At 41.6% G+C, this 21,035-nt stretch overlaps 1 protein-coding gene across 8 annotated transcripts in view; it reads right to left on the bottom strand.

Moving 5' to 3' along the window:
- Positions 1-21,035, bottom strand: part of CTNND2 (catenin delta 2) — a 958,285-nt gene that overhangs the window by 418,414 nt on the left and 518,836 nt on the right. For all 8 annotated transcript variants that reach the window (XM_056109040.1, XM_056109043.1, XM_056109042.1 and 5 more), the window contains 2 exons: positions 6,476-6,510; positions 6,012-6,128 (listed from right to left, as the gene is read on the bottom strand). In XM_056109040.1, the coding sequence (XP_055965015.1) occupies positions 6,012-6,128; positions 6,476-6,510 (152 nt within the window). The remainder of the gene's footprint in view (positions 1-6,011; positions 6,129-6,475; positions 6,511-21,035) is intronic.

Genomic DNA, 21,035 nt, shown 5'->3' with positions numbered 1-21,035 from the left:
TTGATTGTGGGATAAAACACTTGAGTAACACATTTATCACTGCGGCTTTATTTTTTATGAGAAAATTCTATATTCTTAGACCACTCCTGTATCCTTTGGTACCACAACTGGGAATCATGAAAAGCTTCTCTTTATCTGGAAGTTTCTCATATTTATGGTTAATATTACACAAGAAGATAGGGAATCGCATTTCATGACACTGCAATAATCTAACTGCTCAACAATTCTTTTGACATATAGAATGGAGGATATTTCCAGTAATTCAATAAAAATGAAGGACTGGGAAGGATTGCACTGTACTGTAGCATTGTCCTCCCGTTGTTCGTCTATTTGCTCACGTGGGCACCGATAACGTCTCCATTGTGAGACTAAGACTTGTTACTGTCTTTGGCATATCGAATACACCATGGGGAGCTTGCCAGGCTCTGCCGTGAGGGCGGGATACTCTCAGTAACTTGCTGGGCTCTCTGAGAGGGGCGGAGGAATCAAACCCGGGTCGGCTGCGTACAAGGAGACTTGGCCCTCTGCTCCTGCCCTCACTTCTGATGCTGCAAGAAATGATCCCTTGACCTTCCTCTCAAGCCTAACTACGAACGCCCCATCTTGTGGCGTGCCTCGGGTACCAGCCACTGCTGGCTCTCTTCACCCATTCCTTTGTAAGCAGCTTCTCAATGGAAGGCTCTTTGGCTCAACTCTTTGGAGTAGAATCAATTTCCCACCTGAATTTTGAGGCAAATACAAACAGCAAGTCAGGATCTTTGTTTGATTTTGTGAACTTCTCGAGAGAGATGATTAACCATCATAGACACCCCCAAAAGAGAGTTATCTATTCACCATTGCAATTTAATTTCCTAATATTACTCCATTAGTCCAGTCACTCCTGCCTCTGAAGAGGTTAAGTGCTCCTTCAGAGCATCACCTTCACACTCCATTGTGGTTCGGGTCCCTCGCACGGAACTTTTGGGTGGCACATTAGCACGGGCTTTGTGTTTATGTATTTCTTTACTCGTCTTTAAACGAGGAAGTGGGCATAGAAACAGAACGCTCAACAAAGATTCTAGGAATATTCAGTCAGGAATATGGTCATATCGAGTAACTAATTCAGTTACTCGATATCATTCAGTCAGGAATATGGTCATATCGAGTAACTAATGTCTCCAGAAACTAGCAGTTCTCAAAGATATTTAAAAACCATTTTAGTGTCTAACTTTAGAGCACAGAGAATGCATTTTTTGCATATTATTTTTCAATATACCTTGGTGGAAAATGAAAGGAAACAAATAAATCTCCTTCCTATTTTTCTGATGAGTATCTTAGCTAAGAAAGCTCAGGACTACCATTTGACTGAACCCTTTTTCAAGGTCTATGTGAGTATTTTCTACTTATTTCTCTCTTTTACTATTTTATTTGTGTCACCTCTACATCTTTCAAGTCTCATGTGTTCTGGTTTATTTGGTTCTTTTTAAGGTTTTAGTAAATTAATAAATATCTCTTCATTGAAAAAAACTTAACAAAGGAGCAGGAGCGATAGCACAGCAGGTAGGGTGTTTGCCTTGCATGAGGATGACCCGGGTTCAATTCCCAGCATCCCATATGGTCCCTTGAGGACCATCAGGAGTAATTCCTGAGTGCAGAGCCAGGAGTAATCCCTGTGAAATGCAAAAAACAAACACAAAAAAACTTAACAATAGATTTCTCTGAGTACAACTTTTCTATATACCTAAATTCTCGTTATAAAACATTCTATTTTGCTTTTCAAATAGTATGTAAATTTCTTTGTTTCTACTGTTATTCAGTATATATGAGAGTAGGTTTATTTTAATATGATTATATTTTTGCTTATCATTTTAGCGTTAACTTTAATTTTATTTCCATTTTAATTCAGTAGATCTGAAAGTATGTGTCATTTTAATATGATTATGTTTTGACTTACGATTTTATTTTCAACTTTAACTGTTTTGGATTTCATCAAAGAATGTGGTCTTTATATCACTGTATCACTATATCACTGTCATCCCATTGTTCATCAATTAACTTGAATGGGCGTCAGTAATGTTTCTATTCGTCTCAGCCCTGAGATTTTAGTAGCCTCTCCTTACTTGTCTTTCCCAATCAATTATTGGAGGCTCTTTCAGGGTCAGGGAAGTGAGACCTGTTATAGTTATTGGTTTTGGCATATTGGATATGCCACAGGTAGGTTGCCAGGCTCCACCCTTGTGGGCGGGATACTCTCAGTATCTTGCAGGGCACTCCGAAAGACATATATATATATATATATATATATATATATATATATATATAATCTATTGCCTACTGTCTGAACTCCATCAAACATGGTGTGGTAATTAAGGACAATGGGTAGGAAGTGTCCCATGATGTGTTGCGTGGCCACAAAGCAGCCGCATGGTCCAGAAAGTGGCCTGGAGCATCGCTGTGGTTGGGTAGTGGAGATCAGCAGTTAGGGCTGAGTCCCTTGGGGTGAGGAGGTCCCTTGTCTGCCCCCCACTGGGGCTCCCCGAGTGCAAACAGTCTTTCTATAGTTCCTTAATTTTTTGAATTATCTTTACACTAGCTGATCAATTTTTATGATTTTTTTTTGCTTTATTTTTTTTTGGTCACACCCAGTGATGCTCAAGGGTTACTCCTGGCTCTGTGCTCAGGAATTACTCCTAGAAGTGCTTGGAGAACCATATGGGATGCTGGGGATTGAACCCAGGTCAGCCGTGTGCAAGGCAAATGCCCTACCTGCTGTGCTATCGCTCTGGCCCCTCAATTTTTATAATTTTATTCAGAAAGTTTGTAGTATCAATTAATGGATAGGCTTTAAATTTTATTCAATAAACCGATGTGTTCACTATGTTTTCTGGGCTTCTGCATCTTTCTCTCCTAGATGAAATTTCATACAATTCTGAGAAATGTGCTTTGAAATACCCATGATGCTAGTTTTCACCAGATTCTTCTTTCTAAAACTATTTAATTAAAAATAGTATTCTATTTTTAAAATAAGGGCCATAGAAGGCATGACTGTGGTTCAGACAGGTAGTCTGGGGACTGACCTGAGGGTCCCTTGCACGTATCAGGCACACTCTGGACCATTTTGCTCACCACTTTATTTGGGGCATTTATGTTCATTCAATTTCATGTGTTCATTCAATTTCAATTTGAGTTTACTGAATCTATGAAGATATTTTCATTACATAATTCCTTTTTGACGCTGAGTGCTTCTGCATTAAATTCCACTTTGTCTCACATTATTCTTTCCAATTTCATTCTTACTGTCAGTTGAATTTGCTCTCACTGCTGTGTCAACTTCTTGAATGTATGTCCTTATTGCTGATCAGTATGCCTCATCGATGCACCATCACTACCCATCTATTTCAACTATAAACTTGCATTCTTAGTCTTCCCCAGAAGAAGCAATCATATTTATAGTTAAAACTTGGGTTATAGTTTTTCCTAGGAAATCTATTGCTAAGCTTTTTTAATGAAGAGCTATTTATTAATCTACTTAAATCTGAAAAAGAGCCAAATAAACCTAAGAGACTTGAAAGATGGAAATAATAGGAACAATGCAGAGGTAACACAAACAAATTCCATTTTCACTTGCTTGTCTATTATTTCATTCTTCCTATTTTTCTGTGCTAAAAGGATATCCCTTCTCTTAAGTTCATAATCAACTATCTACCTAATCACTGTACCACTGTCATCCCATTGTTCTTCAATTTACTTGAGCGCCAGTAACTCCACTCATCCCAGCCCTGAGATTTTAGAAACCCCTCCTTACTAGTCTTTCCCAATGTATTAGAGGCTCTTTCAGGGTCAGGGGAATGAGACCCATTATTATTACTGTTTTTGGCATATCGAATACGCCATGGCTAGCTTGCCAGGCTCCGCCGTGTGGGCGGGATATTCTCGGTAGCTTGCTGGGCTCTCTAATATATATATATATATATATATATATATATATATATATTTCTCTATCAAATATGGCATGGTAATTATGGAAAATGGGTAAGGAGTGTCTTATGATGTGTCCAGGAATATGTTCACTCATATGTGAGGCTCAGTCCGAGTGTGTGGAAAGCATACTGGAGCATGATGGAAGTTGGGTAGTGGAGGTTGGCTGCGGGGGCTGGGTTTCTTGGGGCAGGGAGGGCTCTCACTCATCCCTCTCTAGGGAACCCTGAGTGAAAACAGCCTGGCATGGAGTCCCATCTACTTAATATTATATGAAAAATGAAATATTCTCTACCACTACCCTCAGGATGCACTAATCTAACTCTGCTTTACTTACTGTCTAATAACGTGAGTGTATTAGGTAGCAACTATAATTCAAAATAGTCCTAACTACAATGACCCCCAATGAAAGAAATATTCTTTTGTCTCTGAGAGAAGTAACACTTCTAAATTACAGAGAGCAGGAAAATATGAATTACCTCTCCTATGTTCAGAATTTTTCTGAGCCACTGGATGGATTATTCTGGATATTCATATCATCTAAGAGCAATGGTATTATAAAGATTATAAAGAACAAAGAACATATGCTAATATTAAATCAAATGGTTTCATGATGAGAATGTGATCTCATACTAGAATCTTCCTTTAGTTTAGCGATATTTAATGAACATTCAAGGAAACATTATTTTTTAAAAGTTAAAGTATAAATAAGTTCCATTGATTTATGACATGGGAATTATCAGGGTATGATATGTTTCAATGATTTAATTTTTAGCTTTTAATAGAATTTTAATAAAATAAGTGAAGAGAACTTTTATGATTTATGAAAATGAGGTCAGTTACACCTCATAGCACTTTTATTTCTCAGTCTTAACTACTCAGGTTGAAAAACAAAATTAAACAAAAAAAAGTTTAAAAGTTTTAAATATTCTATGAGGATTAATATAAAAGTACAATGTGACTAAATATGTATATATAAAGAGAAATATAAAGAGTTACTGAATGATACTATAGCATAGTAGTAAAGAGTACTGCCTCTATTGGGTTTACCTTGTTATATATAATTTCTGTGCTGCAGTATTTCCTACCAATAAAGACCAGCATTAGTAAAGCATGACAGCTACTACTCCTGGTGATGCTGGGTCCAGAATGGACCCACTAGTCCCTGGTTGTCACCAGGGTCATCCCTGGTTGTGTTGGGAATTGATATGGTGCTGGGGGCTCTAACTCAGAGCTTCACTCATACTAGACTTGCTACCACTTGAAGTAACTCCCTCATCAGTTCATTTTAAGGCTGACACTGTTCATTAGAGAAACACAGTATGAGTTCATACAATGACTGGTACTCATGTCTAAAAAATATTGGAGAAGCCGCGGGGATTACCAAGGAGCTGGTGAGCAATCAGAGACCAATGGCTGACAAGAGACAGGATGCCGGTTACTTACACTGGTTTAGTCTCATTTGAGTTGGGTGACGGTTGGTCCCATCAAGAAAATGTAGAAGAGAGTGGTGTGAAAGGAATACAGCAACTATACACATGTGTTCTAACCCTGGTTCTTCTAACCTTTGAGCCTATGGCTCAGCAATCAACTGTAGCACTGTCCTCCATTGTTCATCAATTTGCTCGAGCAGGCACCTGTAACGTCTCCATTGTGAGACTTGTTACTGTATTTGGCATAACGAATATGTCACGGGTAGCTTGCCAGGCTCTGCTGTGTGGGCGGGATACTCTTGGTAGCTTTTCCGGCTCTCTGAGAGGGACAGAGGAATCAAACCCGGGTTGACCACGTGCAAGGCAAATGCCCTACCTGCTGTGCTATCGCCCCAGCCCAACAATCAGTTACATCAGAAAAAGAATGATGTCATCCTTGTTTTGGTTTTTGAGCCACTCTTCAGTACTTGGGGGGGCTACCATGATGTGCTCAGAAGACCATGTGGTGCCAGCGACTGAACTGGGTTCGTGGATGCCAAGTGTGGGCTCCAGCCATCTGAGCTCTCCCCCAGGCTCAAGCTCCTGTCTTTGAGTTTCAAGGACAGCCGCCCTGTGACTTACTTTCGCCTGCTGAATAGTCCTGCGGGTCCAGTATTCCTGATTCCTGGAGTGATCGAATACAGGAGTCCACCAGCTCCAGCCCCGTTGTCAGTTCATCTTCTATGTCTTTTTGACCATCTGCGATACAAAACGTGCAAATGACCAACAGGCATCTAATCATGTTAATGCGGAAGTTTAAGGCTATTCTTTTAAAATCAGAAGTCTACTCACCAAAGAATTTCTACAGAATTTCCCTATTGTGATCCTAGATCAGCCTGTACTGAAGGCCAAGCCAGCCCACTCCACACATCCAGGAGAAACATAAAGTTACCAGGGGTGGGAGAAAAAGGAACTCCTGTGATTGACAAGCTGTCATGGTTTCATTTAATGCCATGGACACATTGGACTCATGTCTAAATCTCATTCTAAAGTTCACAGGACAGACTGATAGAGATACAAGAAGGAAAGAAACCGCTGAATCTTACCTTGTGATTGCCAATGAAATTGTTCCTCTGCCGAACTGTAAAAGAAAACAAAAAAGCATAAAGCACTGTTTAGAAATGAACCCTAATGTATGACACAAAAGCACACAAAGGTAGGAAAGGGGTCCCAGGATAGGTGCTTCAGTTTTTGACTGGCAAAAGGAACCACACATAGACACAATTCTAACTTATCCATTTGACATCTATCTCTTTTGATCCACAGATATTGGCATGTTATTAATGGACGATGTTTAGTATTTTTTTTTAGAAGAACAGCTTCTTTGTTACAAGCCCAACTTTATTATTACTATTCCCTATAGGAGTTTCTCCACGCTTGCAGTTCTACTCAATTTTAGTCATTATGAGAATACAGTATGAGCTCTGTCTTTAGACTTGGCGGTAGTCTAACAAAGCAAGCTTTCTTTTTTTTGCCATTAAAAAGATAAAACACATCTATACCTTCTTATAGACACAGCATATGAAGAATCATTTTGATTAGTAGAATTTACATCTAAGCATCCTTAAAATGATAATATTTCACCATCAATGAAATATTTGGTCATAAATACATTTGATAAAATGACTCAGGTAGAAAAAAATGCCATTCATATGCCTTGTGTGCCAAATATATTTGCAAATTACATCTAAGGTCATTTCTTAGATGTAATTTCTGGCATCAATTTATTATATTTATTTTGAATAATTTATTAAACACCAACATGAATTTAATAATACTATAATTATTAAGCTATAATTATAAGTATATTTGAATAATTCATTTTGAAAAAAGTAATAATACTCAATGTATGCACTAAAGATAGATGGAAATTTATAGATGATATAGATGCATTAAAGAAAGATGAAAATGTGAACAACTCTTTTATTATAAACATAAACCCTTTCTAACTTGCCCCTCTTCTAAGTGTTAGTGATTGGTGAAAACTGTAAATGCCAATTGCTGGCAGACTTCACTCTGAGAAAGATTTTCCCCCTCATTTTAGGAGATCTCTTGATCAAGCAGCTTCTATGAATAGCTCATCAGTTGCACAACAGCAAGTGGGTTTTAGACCTTTAATCTGTACCTGCAAGATGGCTTGTGAATACATTTACAGGGGCAAAGGGAATTCTGACATCAATCAGTATTCAAAAAAAAAAAAGCCAAGATTGATCTAAACGAGTCTAAGACAAGTCCCTGAAGAGATGTGTGATTTTTATAGGATGTCTTGCCTCTTAGTCGATCCATCTTATCAAACTAGAGTTAAATGATGATTGCTAGAGACTGAATTAATATCGATAGCGTTACAAATTTAGCCAACTCCCTTGCATCAAAAAGATGTAGTGTCATATATGGTAGATGGCATGGAGTTTAGCACTTAAAAATAGAACCAGAATTCTCAAACCAATATATTTCAGATTGCATGTATGTTCACTTAGGGGAATGTAAGATGGGGGTACAACATGCTTTCCCTGTTGAACGGTATCAACCATCGCCTTCTCCCAAAAGACAGGTCCATGTGAAACAGTCGGTAACCACAAATGCCTACTTAGGTAAAGGTAAAGGTAAAGGCCCTCCCGTTGATCGTCGATTTGCTCGAGCGGGCCCAGTAACGTCTCCATTGGAGACCTTGTTGTTACTGTGTCTGGCATATCGAATACTCTCGGTAGCTTGCCGGGCTCTCCGAGAGGGGCGGAGGAATCGAACTCGGGTCGGCCATGCCTACTTATCCTAAAAAAAAGGGTTTTGAGATATAATAAAGTCAAAGATCTTCAGATAAGACAAACAGAACCCAGTGACATGTCCTCATAAGGGGCAGAAGAAAAGAGACAGAGAAGAAAATGGGAAGATGAAGGCAGAGACCAGAGGTGAGTGTCTACAAACCAGTGAATGCCTGGAGCCCTTAGAGCCTGGAGGAGGGAGGAAAGGTGCTCCCCTGGACCTCCACAGGGAGCACAGCGCTCCCGACAGTTGATTTTGAACCTCAAGCCAAACTGTGAGCAAATGAGTTTCTTTTTTTTTTTGTTTCTACTAATTTTTTTTATTTTTTTATTAGTGAAACACCATGAGGTACAGTTATAGACTTACAAATTTTTGTGCTTGGGTTTCAGTTATACAATGATCAAGTACCCATCCCTCCACCAGTGCCCATCCTCCACCACCACGGGTCCCAGCATCCCCCCCCCCCCATCCCACCCTGCCGCTGTGGCAGGGTATTCCCCCTTGTTCTCTCTCTCTTCTTTTGGGTACTGTGTTTTGCAAGAGAGGCATTGAGTGGCAATCATGTTTGGTCTACAGCAACTCAGTCATGGCAATTTGTTATGGCACCCCCAGGAAACTGACACCAAAATTTCCTGACAGAGTAAAACTGTTCTCATGTTCTACTTCCCAGGACTGACTATGCTCTTGAAGCTATTACACCTCTTGACTAGTGCAGCCTTCTATTAAGTCCAAACCGGATACCAGGGTTTTACTAATTCACAAAATTTCTTGGCAAATGGGGGCTATCTGGCGCATCGATGTGGAATCACTTGCCCACACAGCTAGGGGACATCGTCGGAGGTTTGGAAGAACCTGTCCCCTTCCAAAGCACATACTCCTAATATATATCCAAAGTTGTGGAGGGAATCACTGAAGCTACTCCCTATGGGACGCAGTAAGAGTGGGCAGCGTGACAGATGTCGCTCCAGAGTATCATAGGAACCTGGCTCTCTGCTCCCCTCAGACACCATGACCATCACACCACTGGCCAGTGCACGTGGGTGTGGGGTCATAGAGAACCTATGCGCAGCAGTGCCAAGTGCCACCTCCTGCCCAGACCACTGAAGGGCAGGCATGAACTTCTGCCCTTGCCTTCTTTCATCCTAAGTCCAGGTGGGCCCCTAAGGATCTGCTGCCAAGTGTTTTTGCCAGTCATAGCAGAGAGAGGGAAACACAAGCCTGCAAGGCTCACACTGAAGGTGCTTTTGGCAGTGTCAAAAGCATAGGCCATTATCGGAGGTACAAAGGCATGTCATGCTTCTCTCTCTTGTCTCTCCCCAGCAGAGAACTGGAAGAAAGTGCCTTGGGTCCCTCCACCATCAGGAAGGTGGTGCTGCAGTTTATAGCATCCTTGAAGATTTCCCAGCCTCTGCACAGCCAGAGATTCAATGTGGTGGACTGCCGAATATGATGTCACGTACATAACTTTGGAGCGATTTCTTCCAAACATGCTTCAACTTTATATGATGTGACAGAAACCAGAGAAACAACTTTTGACTAAAACACCATGCTGGGTAGTGAATATCAAAGAGGATATCTTTGAGAGGTTGTCTCAAAGCAGAGGTGACAAAGGGTGTTAAGACTTAAGTGGTTTCCATCAGCACAGTGAAACACACTGAAAGCAGGACCCGTCATGGAAAAGAGGAATCCCAGGAGAAGCCAGCTTTGGATTTTACCTCCTTTAAGTGTGCACTTTACTCTCAGAGGATTCTATGCAATTACATGTTTTACGCACTTAATTCTTTATCTTCAAATTGCCTTAAGATAAATCTTTTTAAAAAAAAAGGCAAACATACTGTTTCCTTTTTCAAATAAGCATGGATTATATCTGTATGCTAGATACTTTTAGTTGTTCAGGAATGACTCGTGTTGGTATTTCTTCCAATTATATATAAATATATAAAATTTACTTTAATATAAAAACCATTTTTGAAGCTGTTAGAACTTCAGTTGCATGCTCAATTTCAGGAAATAAAGTTTGCTTTCACTACCAAATGCTATTTCTTGAAATAGAAATGAACTATAAAAAATTAAATGTAAAAAAATTAGATATTATTGAGTCAGTCCACATGTATTTATACATAATTATGTATAAGTTTCAGAGACTGATAAATGTGAGAAAATATATACTTTTAAGAGACATTAGTAACACTAGCCTTTAAGTGTATACATAAATATGTTCATAAAGCAACAATACTGGGAAAGTTTTTTAAGTGATATATTAAAAGCAGCAATACTAACTGCTAATATCAATATAGCTCTCACCCAATACCAGACAATGACCTGAATTTATTCTAATTCTCCATGACAAAAATTTTGAGAGAGGCGCTACTTCTACATTGTACAGATAATAAAAGGGGTCAAAAGATGAAAGGAAACTTGCTAGATTTTCACAATTCCAGAATCCAGTCTGAATTATGATTCTATTCACACATATGCTTTAGTGGACTGAAAATTAAACCTCCATGCAATAAAGTCAAACACCATATACTGAAGTGAAAACCAAGTCAGATAGTGGGAGAAGGTATTTGCACTGCAAATAAATTAAAGGGTTTATTTCCAGAACATATTACTCAATCTTCAAATCAGTAAGATATGAAGGAATGAAAGGCCACCAAATGAATGTATTATAATATCTCACAGAAAAACTCAATAATGTGTGGGCACTGGACAGGTGAAAGATGCTCAACTCTCTCAGGATACAAATTAGACACAAGATAGCTTCCCAGTAGACAGGCAAGTAGAAAGTAAGGTACTGCGTGACGGGGAGATGGAGAAATAAGAACTCTTACCTGGCTCACAAGAGAATAAATTAATGAAACATAGGGTGAGTCATGAAGCAGTGCCAGGTATGGTTGTACGTGCAAATGCCCAATTACTCAGTGATTTGATTCACCTCCAGGGAAACTCATGGCCCAGTACCCAGGAAATACGTACAAGACTTTTCAAGATTGTATCAGAACCAGGCACTAACTGAACAGATGAGCAATGGGGAACAAAATGGCACAGTACCTCACCACACGTGGTGTGCATATCCACACATATACTACTTTAAAATTAAATATACAGAGTATACAGAGTATATATCCATCAACATGGGTAGTTGTCAAAACATAATTTGCTTAAAAAACAAACTGCATAAAATGTATGATTATAATTGAATGAATTATTAAAAATGGGCAAATAATATTACATATAAATATATATTATATATATGCCTATGTCATTATTGGTCTATCATTCCACCCATGTATCTATTTTTATCTATCTCAATCTGCTATCTATCTAGCATCTCTCATCCATCATCTATCAATTGATTTTTGGCTATTAACATGTAAGTTAAAACACACAGACACACAGACACACAGAGAGCGAGAGAGAGAGAGAGAGACAGACAGACAGACAGAGCGAGAGAGAGAGAAGAAAAGTGCCTGCCATAGAGGCATCAAGGGGGTGTTAGGTGACGGGAGGGAAACTGGGGACACTGGTGTTGGGAAATGTACACTGGCGGAGAGATGGGTGTTGGAGCACTATATGAAAACCTCTCTCTCTCCAGGGCTGGCAAGACTTCACAGGAGATGAAGGACTCACTTTTAATCCTGTCAACCTTGCCTATACCCTCAGCACTGCATTTGGTCCTGTGAGCATTGCCAGGAGTGACCCCTGAGCTCAGAGTGAGGAGTAGCCAAGTGTTACCCACACCCCTCCATGCCAAAAAGGAATTTCACTTTCATGAAAATGCAGACAAAATGCTAATATTAGGGATACGTTTATTTAATTTATATTTTTAATTGTTTTATTCTTTAATTGTGTCACCATGAGATACAGTAACAAAGCTTTCATGATTGAGTTTCAGTCATACACTGATCAAGCATCCGTCCCTCCACCAGCGTGTATTTTCCACCACCAATGTCTCCGGTGTCCCCAGTTTCCCTCCTACTACCCCCACCCCACCCCTGCCTCTAAGAAGGTACCTTACTTCTTACTCTCTCTCTACTTTTGGGAATCATGGTTTGCAACACAGATACGGAGAGGTAATTGTGTTTGATCTTTTATCTACTTTCAGTACGCATCTCCTATCCCGAGTGATCCTTCCAACCATCATTGACTTAGTGGCCCCTTCTCCATCCTAATTGCCTTCTCCCTGAGCACATGACGCAGGCTTCCAAACTGTGGAGTGATCCTTCCCGCCCTTATCTCTATTGTCCTTGGGCATTAGTCTCAATTATGCTATTTTATATTTAGGGAAACATTTCTGATGGTTATAGTTGGACACATGTTTGGTTAAATTTTCATGTTTGGTTAAATTTTTAGGAAAGTAATGCACTGCAGTGTAATATTTCAGCATGGCTAGAATCACTATAGTTGAAATTCATATGACATAAAATAATTTAAAACACATAAAAGTACAAAAAACAGAAGAAAATAATAGTTTGGAGATATTACTTTTTCTCTTAATTTTTCATGTGCGCTAAACAATAGTATTTCTTTGTTTCAATTTTGATATCATTTGGACATTCCAAGTAAGCAATCAATGTCTTTTAGTTGTAAGGGCCTGGTTTGGGTGGGGGTACTACAGTGTAGAGGGATTTAGTTTATACCAGGAAATAACTTCTGAGTTCCTTGAGAAATGATTTTCAACTTCAAATCATCTGTATGATAGTTTTCCCTCACTCGCAGGCCATTTCTAATAATCTTATATATGAATGTGCAAATAGTTTTCTTAAAGGTGGAAAAAGACAGCCATACTGTTATACTAATTTGCCACTAGTTTGCTGACAGTAATAGCAAAATTATTACCCTAGTTATTCTGTTATCAACTTGCTCAAATAAATTTTCTTATTTTTTCAACTTTTGATGTCCAAAGCACCAAAGCTCACTCTATATCATGTGACACATGACTTCTCACAGTACCACTTAAAAGGAAATTAAAGGAAGGGATGGTGAAAGCGTTTTGGGTTGGTTTGCTTTCCAGTTAGACACTGTACCTAGAACATAAATCAGCAAAATTATTTTGAAAAAAACTGCCTTGAATATGAGGTTTGATTCCAGTCTGGATGGTGGCACTGACCCCTGAGCTGTGCTCTTGGCACTGCTGGCCCCGATCTTGAATATGCTGTATCCATCTGGTCCTTAGACACAGGGGTGGGGGAGCAACCATGCTCCCCCAGAACTTTCCATGAACCTGAACTTCCTTCGGTCTTCTGCCTCTGGCCTCTGCGCACATTTGTGCCAGTCTTGCCCTGGGCATGCCCTGCTCTCTCCGCTGTGTGGAGGAGCGCTCATTCCTCCTGAGGCCACAAACCTTCTTCCTTCGGTTTTAAATGCTTGCAGCAGGACCAGAGCTTGACAGTGAGAGCTCACACCAGACCATGAAGTTCTTAAACTGGGCCTTTGGTACAGGGCTTAGGGGGTGAGCTTAAAAGCCAGACTTCCTTGGGGCTGACGTTGACAGAACAGGAGGCAGGGCACTTGCCTTGCACCCAGCTGACCTGGGTTTAATCCTCGGCATCCCTTATGGTCCCCTGAGCCCACCTAAGCACAGAGACAGGGGTGAGCCCACAAACCCAATCCACCTACCTCAACCTTCCCCAAACAGCCAGACATCCTGGGACTGGAGCTACCAACTTCAATCTGGGATACTCAGGGTAAGTAACTTAAATGCCCTTGGTCTCATGGGTTATATTTTCGGGTCAAACCAATTACTTTATATTAAAAAATACCTTCTATATTACCTGACTAGGACCCAGCCCATTTTGGGAAACTGTTTTCCATTTTATTATGTAGATGTTGAAGACAGTACATGAGACTATGGGATTATGGCAATTCTCAGCACTTTCAGCCCCTCCCTGGCACCCCCTGTGGTGCATGTGTGATGGAAGGTCAAAACAGGGAAGGACATGCGGAACAACCATCATTCATAAAAAAAACAATACCGGATCTTTACACCATACAGCCGCAGAGAAGGGCCACATGGAGGGCTGTGTCCACAGCTCCCAGAGAAGACACCAGGTTCCAAAAAGAGCCGAGATCACTGGGAAGTCCCAGATGGGGTAGGTGCCGCATCCCGCCTCCCCCAGATGGAACCCCGGTGACCAGAAGCCTCTACAAGCATAGCTCGAGTATGCGGGAACTAGGACTTTTCCTCCAAACATCTCTGTATATACAAAATGATCAATGGGAAGTAAATCACCCAGCGTTTCTCCCTGAAAATCAGAGTTAAGTTTGGAGCACAGCCACAGCCCCAGAAGCACAAGGACTTAATGCAGAACCCAGCAGCTTGGAGCAGAAAAGTGAATGGACTATGCGTTGATCCAGGCCATCATGTCTGCCCGGAGGGGAAAGGGTGTTGCTCCCTTCCACCCTCCTCCCTCTGGAATGAAAGATGGCGGCCTCATGGGAGCCTTGTGGAGAGCAGGTATGAGCCGGGGGTGTGGGGGCGACTAAAACCTCATGGGAAGGGGGGCGTTCCAGTCCGTCCTTCATGCCCTACCAAGGCCACCAGTGTCCCCCACGAGCGGCTCTCCGGCACGGCCATGACTCCAGAGCACAGAAACCAATCTCTTAATTATCTGACTTTCAGTAGAAATACTTCCAAGGTTAATAAGTAAAATAGCGGAAATCCAAAACCAACATTTAATTCTTGAACCCAGCTGTAGAAAGCAAATCACTTCACAATGCTTTTTCAGCATGTCTGATTGGGGGGGGGGCTAAACTCTAAATAATAGTGGTGCATCTTTTATTGAAACAATGAATCTAGTCAAAGCAGATAGAGTGTTAACTAGAATTCATCTGCCTCGCAGGCACTGGGAGGGGTGGGGGGTGGGGTTTTATTGGGGTTCTTCGGGGAAAAAATAAGTATTGGTAAAGGGAAATGTGTTTTATATTTGCATGACTAAGACCTAAATCTGAAAGCTTTGTAACTTTTCCCACAGTGATCCAATAAATAAATTATTTAAAAAAAAAGAATATCTAGAATTGCTGCTCAGGAAAAAAAAAATAACGGTGCAGGAGCAATAATACAGCAGATAGGGAGTTTGCCTTGCATGCGGCAAACCTGGGTTCGATCCCTGGCATCCCATATGCCCCCCTAAGCACTGTCAGGAGTAATTCCTGAGTGCAGAGACAGGAGTAACCCCTGTGCATCACAGGGTGTGACCCAAAAAGCAACAAACAAACAAACAAACAAACAAACAAAAACCCACACCAAGAAAGGGGCCAGAGAATTAATAAAGAGCTTACATTACTAACTTTGCAATTGGTTGACCCAAGTTAGATTCCTGGCACTGCATATGGTCTCTGAGTGATCCCTAGCACAAAGTCAGGAGTAAACTCTGAGCACTCAAATAAAAAATACTAACAATACTAGTGAGTGGTCGCAAGGTCAACCTAAAGTCAACCTGCAGCAAACTATAAACGATACTAAAGGACAGGAAATATCGAGGCATAACCCTAGGCTGTGGGTTATGAACAGAGCTGGAGAAAGTTTCAAAGCAAAGTCACCTTAAACTTTCATGTGGCCCCTGATGTACATGACAGAGACAAGCATCTGTGACTTCCAAGGCATGACAGTGTGCTAAGAGCCTGACTGTACTGGGAATGTTCTAGAATTTTTCACATAGGGGTCTTATGAAAGTTAAGTACATAAAAACCGTAGAACATAGGAGGCATAAAAATAAAAATCAAGCACGCTGTTATTATCACAGGCAGCAGAGCAGAGCCGAGAGGACAATGGACGTGGGGAGCTGAGAATTCAGAGCCAAGAAAGGGGATTCAATCTTTCCCAGTGAGAAGGGACAGCTGACATCATCAGGCAGACACGTTTCAGGCATTACGGATATTTTTTCTTTTTTACAGGACAAAATTTTAATGAAAATTGGTTAATGGGCATATAATAATGGGCAATAATCCACAGGGCTAAATATAATTACATAGGGTTGTTACTAGAAATTTCAAAGGCTCTGAAGTAAACATTACCCATTATCATCTGGTTCATCTTTTTTGTCTTATTTTATTTATTTATTTATTTGCTTTTTTGGCCACACCCACCGATACACTGGGGTTACTCCTGGCTCTTCACTCAGGAATTACTCCTGGCAGTGCTCGAGGGACCATATGGGATGCTGGGAATCAAACCCAGGTAGGCCGCATGCATGGCAAATGCCCTACCTGTTGTGCTATTGCTCCAGCGCCTCATCTTTTTCTTGCAATTATTCCTCAGCATATTTTTCTGCTTCTTCCCTTCTATCTTATAGGACAATCTCATGTTTTTCTCCAGTTACTTCACCAACCCAGCTGAACTCTCATTCAATAACTTTATCCTTCACTTCATCATGGACTACATACATTATTTTTTGCAAATTCTCTAACAACATTCTGACAGGTGATTTCTTTCATCTGAAATGGCCCACAGGTGCCTCTTCCACACCACCCAACACAAAACTGCATCAAAAGGTCAGCCGCGATTGCCAGAGACCAGTAACCTGCTTTTTGGTTTTGCTGAGCCTTGGGACCCTTATCTACTGGCGCTTAAAGGACATCTCGACCTGTTGCCTGGGAGTGTCTGGGACACTGTGCAGTGTGGAAACAAACCCAGGACTCCCACATGCAAAACAGATGCCCCTGGATCATCTGTAGGGGCCCGAGTTAACAAATATTTTGTCATCACTCCTAAACAGGTTATCTCTCCTTTCATCTCTACTAATCTTTTATTGGGAGAAGGGGACATACCCCTCAGTGCTCAAGGCTTACTCATGGCTCTGTGCTCAGGGATTGTGAGGGTGAGATTAATGCCATAACAGCCTGCAGCTAACATTAAGTCTCAACTAGGCCTTAGTTTCTGTTTTCCCAAAGCAGGACTTGCAGTTTCTGGTAAACTCCCAGTTGAATAACCTGCCCGAATAGGGAACTGGGCAGTTGGGTTTGGCTGGTCATGAGGGGTCACTGTACCCTCCTTAGAAACTGTTACTAACCATTGTCTAATTGCTGACCACTGTTGTAATAGGGCTAATGCTAAAAATAGACCAGTACATAAACTGTTATTTACCTTTTTTTTTTTTTTTGCTTCTGGGTCACACCCAGAGATGCTCAGGGGTTACTCCTGGATTTGCACTCAGCAATTACTCCTGGCAGTGCTCAGGGGACCATATGAGATGCTGGGAATCAAACCCGGGTTGGCCGCGTGCAAGGCAAATGCCCTACCTGCTGTGCTATCGCTCCAGCCCCCTAAACGGTTCTTAACTTTGAATCCTATATAAACTGCCCCCGCGCCTGGGTGTTCCTTCCCGGAGTCCCTTGGAGGGGAGCGGGTTGAGCTTTCCTCCCCGCCCCGACCAGGGCTACGGCAGCCGAAGACCTCCAGGACCAGCCACCACCATGCTGAGACCACTCTCCGCACACATGAAGGTACTGGCAGAGGGACAAAGCCACGCGGGTTCCAGGGCCGAGACCTCCAAACCTACTCGAATTGGAGTCGAGCATCTTCCACCCAGATCCTCCAAATTCCAGTAGGCGGGGGTCACACCCACCACCTGGCCCCCTGGCGCCGTGTAATCCCATCAGCGGCCAAGACTCAGAGACTATAAAATCCAGATCCCGGACGAGAACAGTGCAGTCTCTGCCCCCGCGCCTGGGTGTTCCTTCCCGGAGCCCCTTGGAGGGGAGCGGGTTGAGCTTTCCTCCCCACCCCGACCAGGGCTCCGGCAGCCGAAGACCTCCAGGACCAGCCACCACCATGCTGAGACCACTCTCCGCACACATGAAGGTACTGGCAGAGGGACAAAGCCACGCGGGTTCCGGGGCCGAGACCTCCAAGCCTACTCGAATTGGAGTCGAGCATCTTCCACCCAGATCCTCCAAATTCCAGTAGGCGGGGGTCACACCCACCACCTGGCCCCCTGGCACTGTGTAATCCCATCAGCGGCCAAGACTCAGAGACTATAAAATCCAGATCCCGGAACTGCGCAGACGACATCTTGTTATGACATCTTATTATCTCATTCCTACTTTGGACAAACTTGCAGGCTATCGAATGTAGCCTGCCCACAGGGCAGAGTCTGGCAAACTCCCCGTGGCCTACCAAATATGCCAAATACCAGTAACAATGATGGGTCTCATTCTCCTAAAGAGCCGTGAATATAATCTCAGGGCTAGGATGAAAGAGACGTTACTGGGGCCTGCTCGAGGCAATCGACGATTAACAGGATGATGAAATGAAATGAAATGAAATGAAATAAACTGCTTGTGATTTGGAGTTGGGGTCTTGTCAGACTCCACTGCCTTGGATGAGACTTGAACCCTAGCTCGAGCTAGCAATGGCTCAAGTTCCTTTGCTTTTGCATTACTGTGTATAGACTTGGTTTCTCTACAATTGGGGATCACAAAATTCGGATCACAACAGGATCATGACTGATGGGATTCGGGGGGACCATATGGGGTGCCAGAAGATTGCAGCCAGGTCTGCCTTGTACAAGGCAAGTACCCTCTCTGCTGTTTCTCTGGCCCACCTTGCTATTCTTACCACTGTAGAAAACTCTGAATCTCATGTGCTATCAAAACCAGGGAGTTAAATCAGGAACTGAGGTTCTACTATTAATCCCCACTTTGTGTTGGGGGAATTGCTACATGGATGGCATTGTAGTCGGTGATTGAACGCTCTCAGGCCTCACAGAGAGCATTACAGTCCTGTAGATTAGTTTGGGAGCTGGCCAGCCAGGGAAAACAATAGAGAATTAACATGAATTCTGTTTTGTTTAAATTCCTCCAAAGTATAGACTTCAGTTTGTAGCAACCACAAAGAATTCGCCCTCGGGTACATCACCATAAATGTGCTATCTGCTCAAAAGTCAAGTTCTGATCCTGGGAAAAATGTGTGTCCAAGTTTCTCTTCTCCAGACTTGTTTGTGGTTTGGGAATTGATTGTAGTTTTCTATAAGAGACATATTATGTATTGAACTCGGTAGGAAAAACTCAGAATGAATGAACAAATGGTGACTTAAAAAACAGAAAGTTCTCACAGTATACTCCCCACTCTAGTTTTCTAGGAGACAACTCACACATTCCTGGGAAATGTTTTATTTAAAGGCTTACGTTAGTTCACCAGAATTATGTAGTGCTTGAAACCACATTTTAGAATTTTCCCAGACTGAACATTTCCAGCCAGAGAGTATTTTTCTCACGGACTTCCATAAATTGGAGCTTAGTGAACTGCAAGTGTAGATGAGTTAACAGATAATCATTGTCAATCAGGTGCCAATATCTTCTGGAAGTGTGAAAATGTCTTCCAGGTTATCAAAAATCGAGAATTTCTATGCTTCATAAACTTGTGAATATCACTGTACTATACAGTGTTACACGAACACTCTCCTTTGCTTACACTATAGGGACTAGTTGAATCTTTGATGAGCCTTAAAGACCCCACTAACTGAACAAATAAAAAGCTTTCTACATTTTGTGACTGTAGAATGACTGTGTCATTCCTAACTGAACTTTGGCCCAGGAGACTAGCCCTTGGCTTGTATGAGGACAGTGGTTGCACCCAGCATGAAGATTATTCTAAAGGGTTCCAAGTCTTTTGCTTTCAGGACCCAGAATTACCCCCAACAACAGTAACAGTTCCCAACCAGTGACAGGAACGCCTTATGCTTGGACACATATCTAGGCAAAAGGAAGGACCAGGCTGATGATTTCTCCACTTCCTGAGACTGTTTACAGGGGTGAGTGCCTGCGTGAGTGTGTGGGGACTGAGGATGTGATTCTGTTTTACTTCCATCTTCCTCGAAATCATGCTCCTTCACTCAGTGCTTTTCTGATTTCAGTAGTTTTTGCTTCAAAAGTCTATTACAGGTATGTCAAACCCAGAGGATTGAACTTTGTGCGATTGATGATTGTATTAATGTAAGTGTAGTCACAGCTCTTTGATAGTAAATGGAAATTTATGCAAATAATCACTGGCTGTTTCATATAAAAGAGTAAACTGAATCTTTTGTTGTCTTTCAGCACCAAAAGGTGATTTGCAAAAACAAATTTCACTGTTAATGCCCTTACAGAGCAGAAATCATGTAATATTCATGAACAACTCCCATGGCCCTACACATCTCCATTTTCCCATGAGCAGTAGTAAGTGGTCTTTAAACATCTGGAGGTTCAGTTCCAATGTTCCATGCATGCACAGATGTTCATAGCAGTCTACTCAAACTTGCCCCAAACAGAAAAACAACCAGATTTCATGCAATGAGTGAATGATTAAACAAGCTGATATGAAGAACATCTTATTCCAAGGAATTATGTGTGATAACAAAAAGGAACCGATGTTTGACATACACGATAAGCAGCAACTTGGAGGAAACTCAAGGGAATTTTAATGGGTGAACAGAAAGATAATATTCTCAAAATAACCTAATTAGAAAAGGATGACAGATGGGAGGTTTTTGGGATTTAGGGATGGGGACAGACTTGGGTTGGTGGCGACCAACTAGTTCTATGTCTTGATTGTGTTGATCCTATAGGAAGTGGATTATGTGATGCAATTCAAACCAGGGGAACCTATGGGTTACCTATGTCCAGTTTCCTAGTTGTGGCATTAGCTACACAGTTAGGCAAGGTGTTGCAATTGGCAGGCATTGGGAAAATGACTTTAGAGTGTCTTGTAAGCCCTGTGAGTCTACAATTATTTTGAAACTGAAAGGCCAGAGAAAATGAGTGGGGTTTGGTTTGGTACTTTCTTTCTTTTCCTGAACTGGTTTTCTTTACAGATATGCTACCAGGTGATAATTAAACACGATTGAATGGGAAACTGGCCTGAGTGGA

This window comes from Sorex fumeus, unplaced genomic scaffold (assembly GCF_029834395.1).
Source record: "Sorex fumeus unplaced genomic scaffold, SorFum_2.1 ptg000264l, whole genome shotgun sequence".
NCBI lineage: Eukaryota > Metazoa > Chordata > Mammalia > Eulipotyphla > Soricidae > Sorex > Sorex fumeus.
The sequence above is the reverse complement of the archived record's forward strand: the minus strand, read 5'-3'. Positions and strand labels throughout refer to the sequence as shown.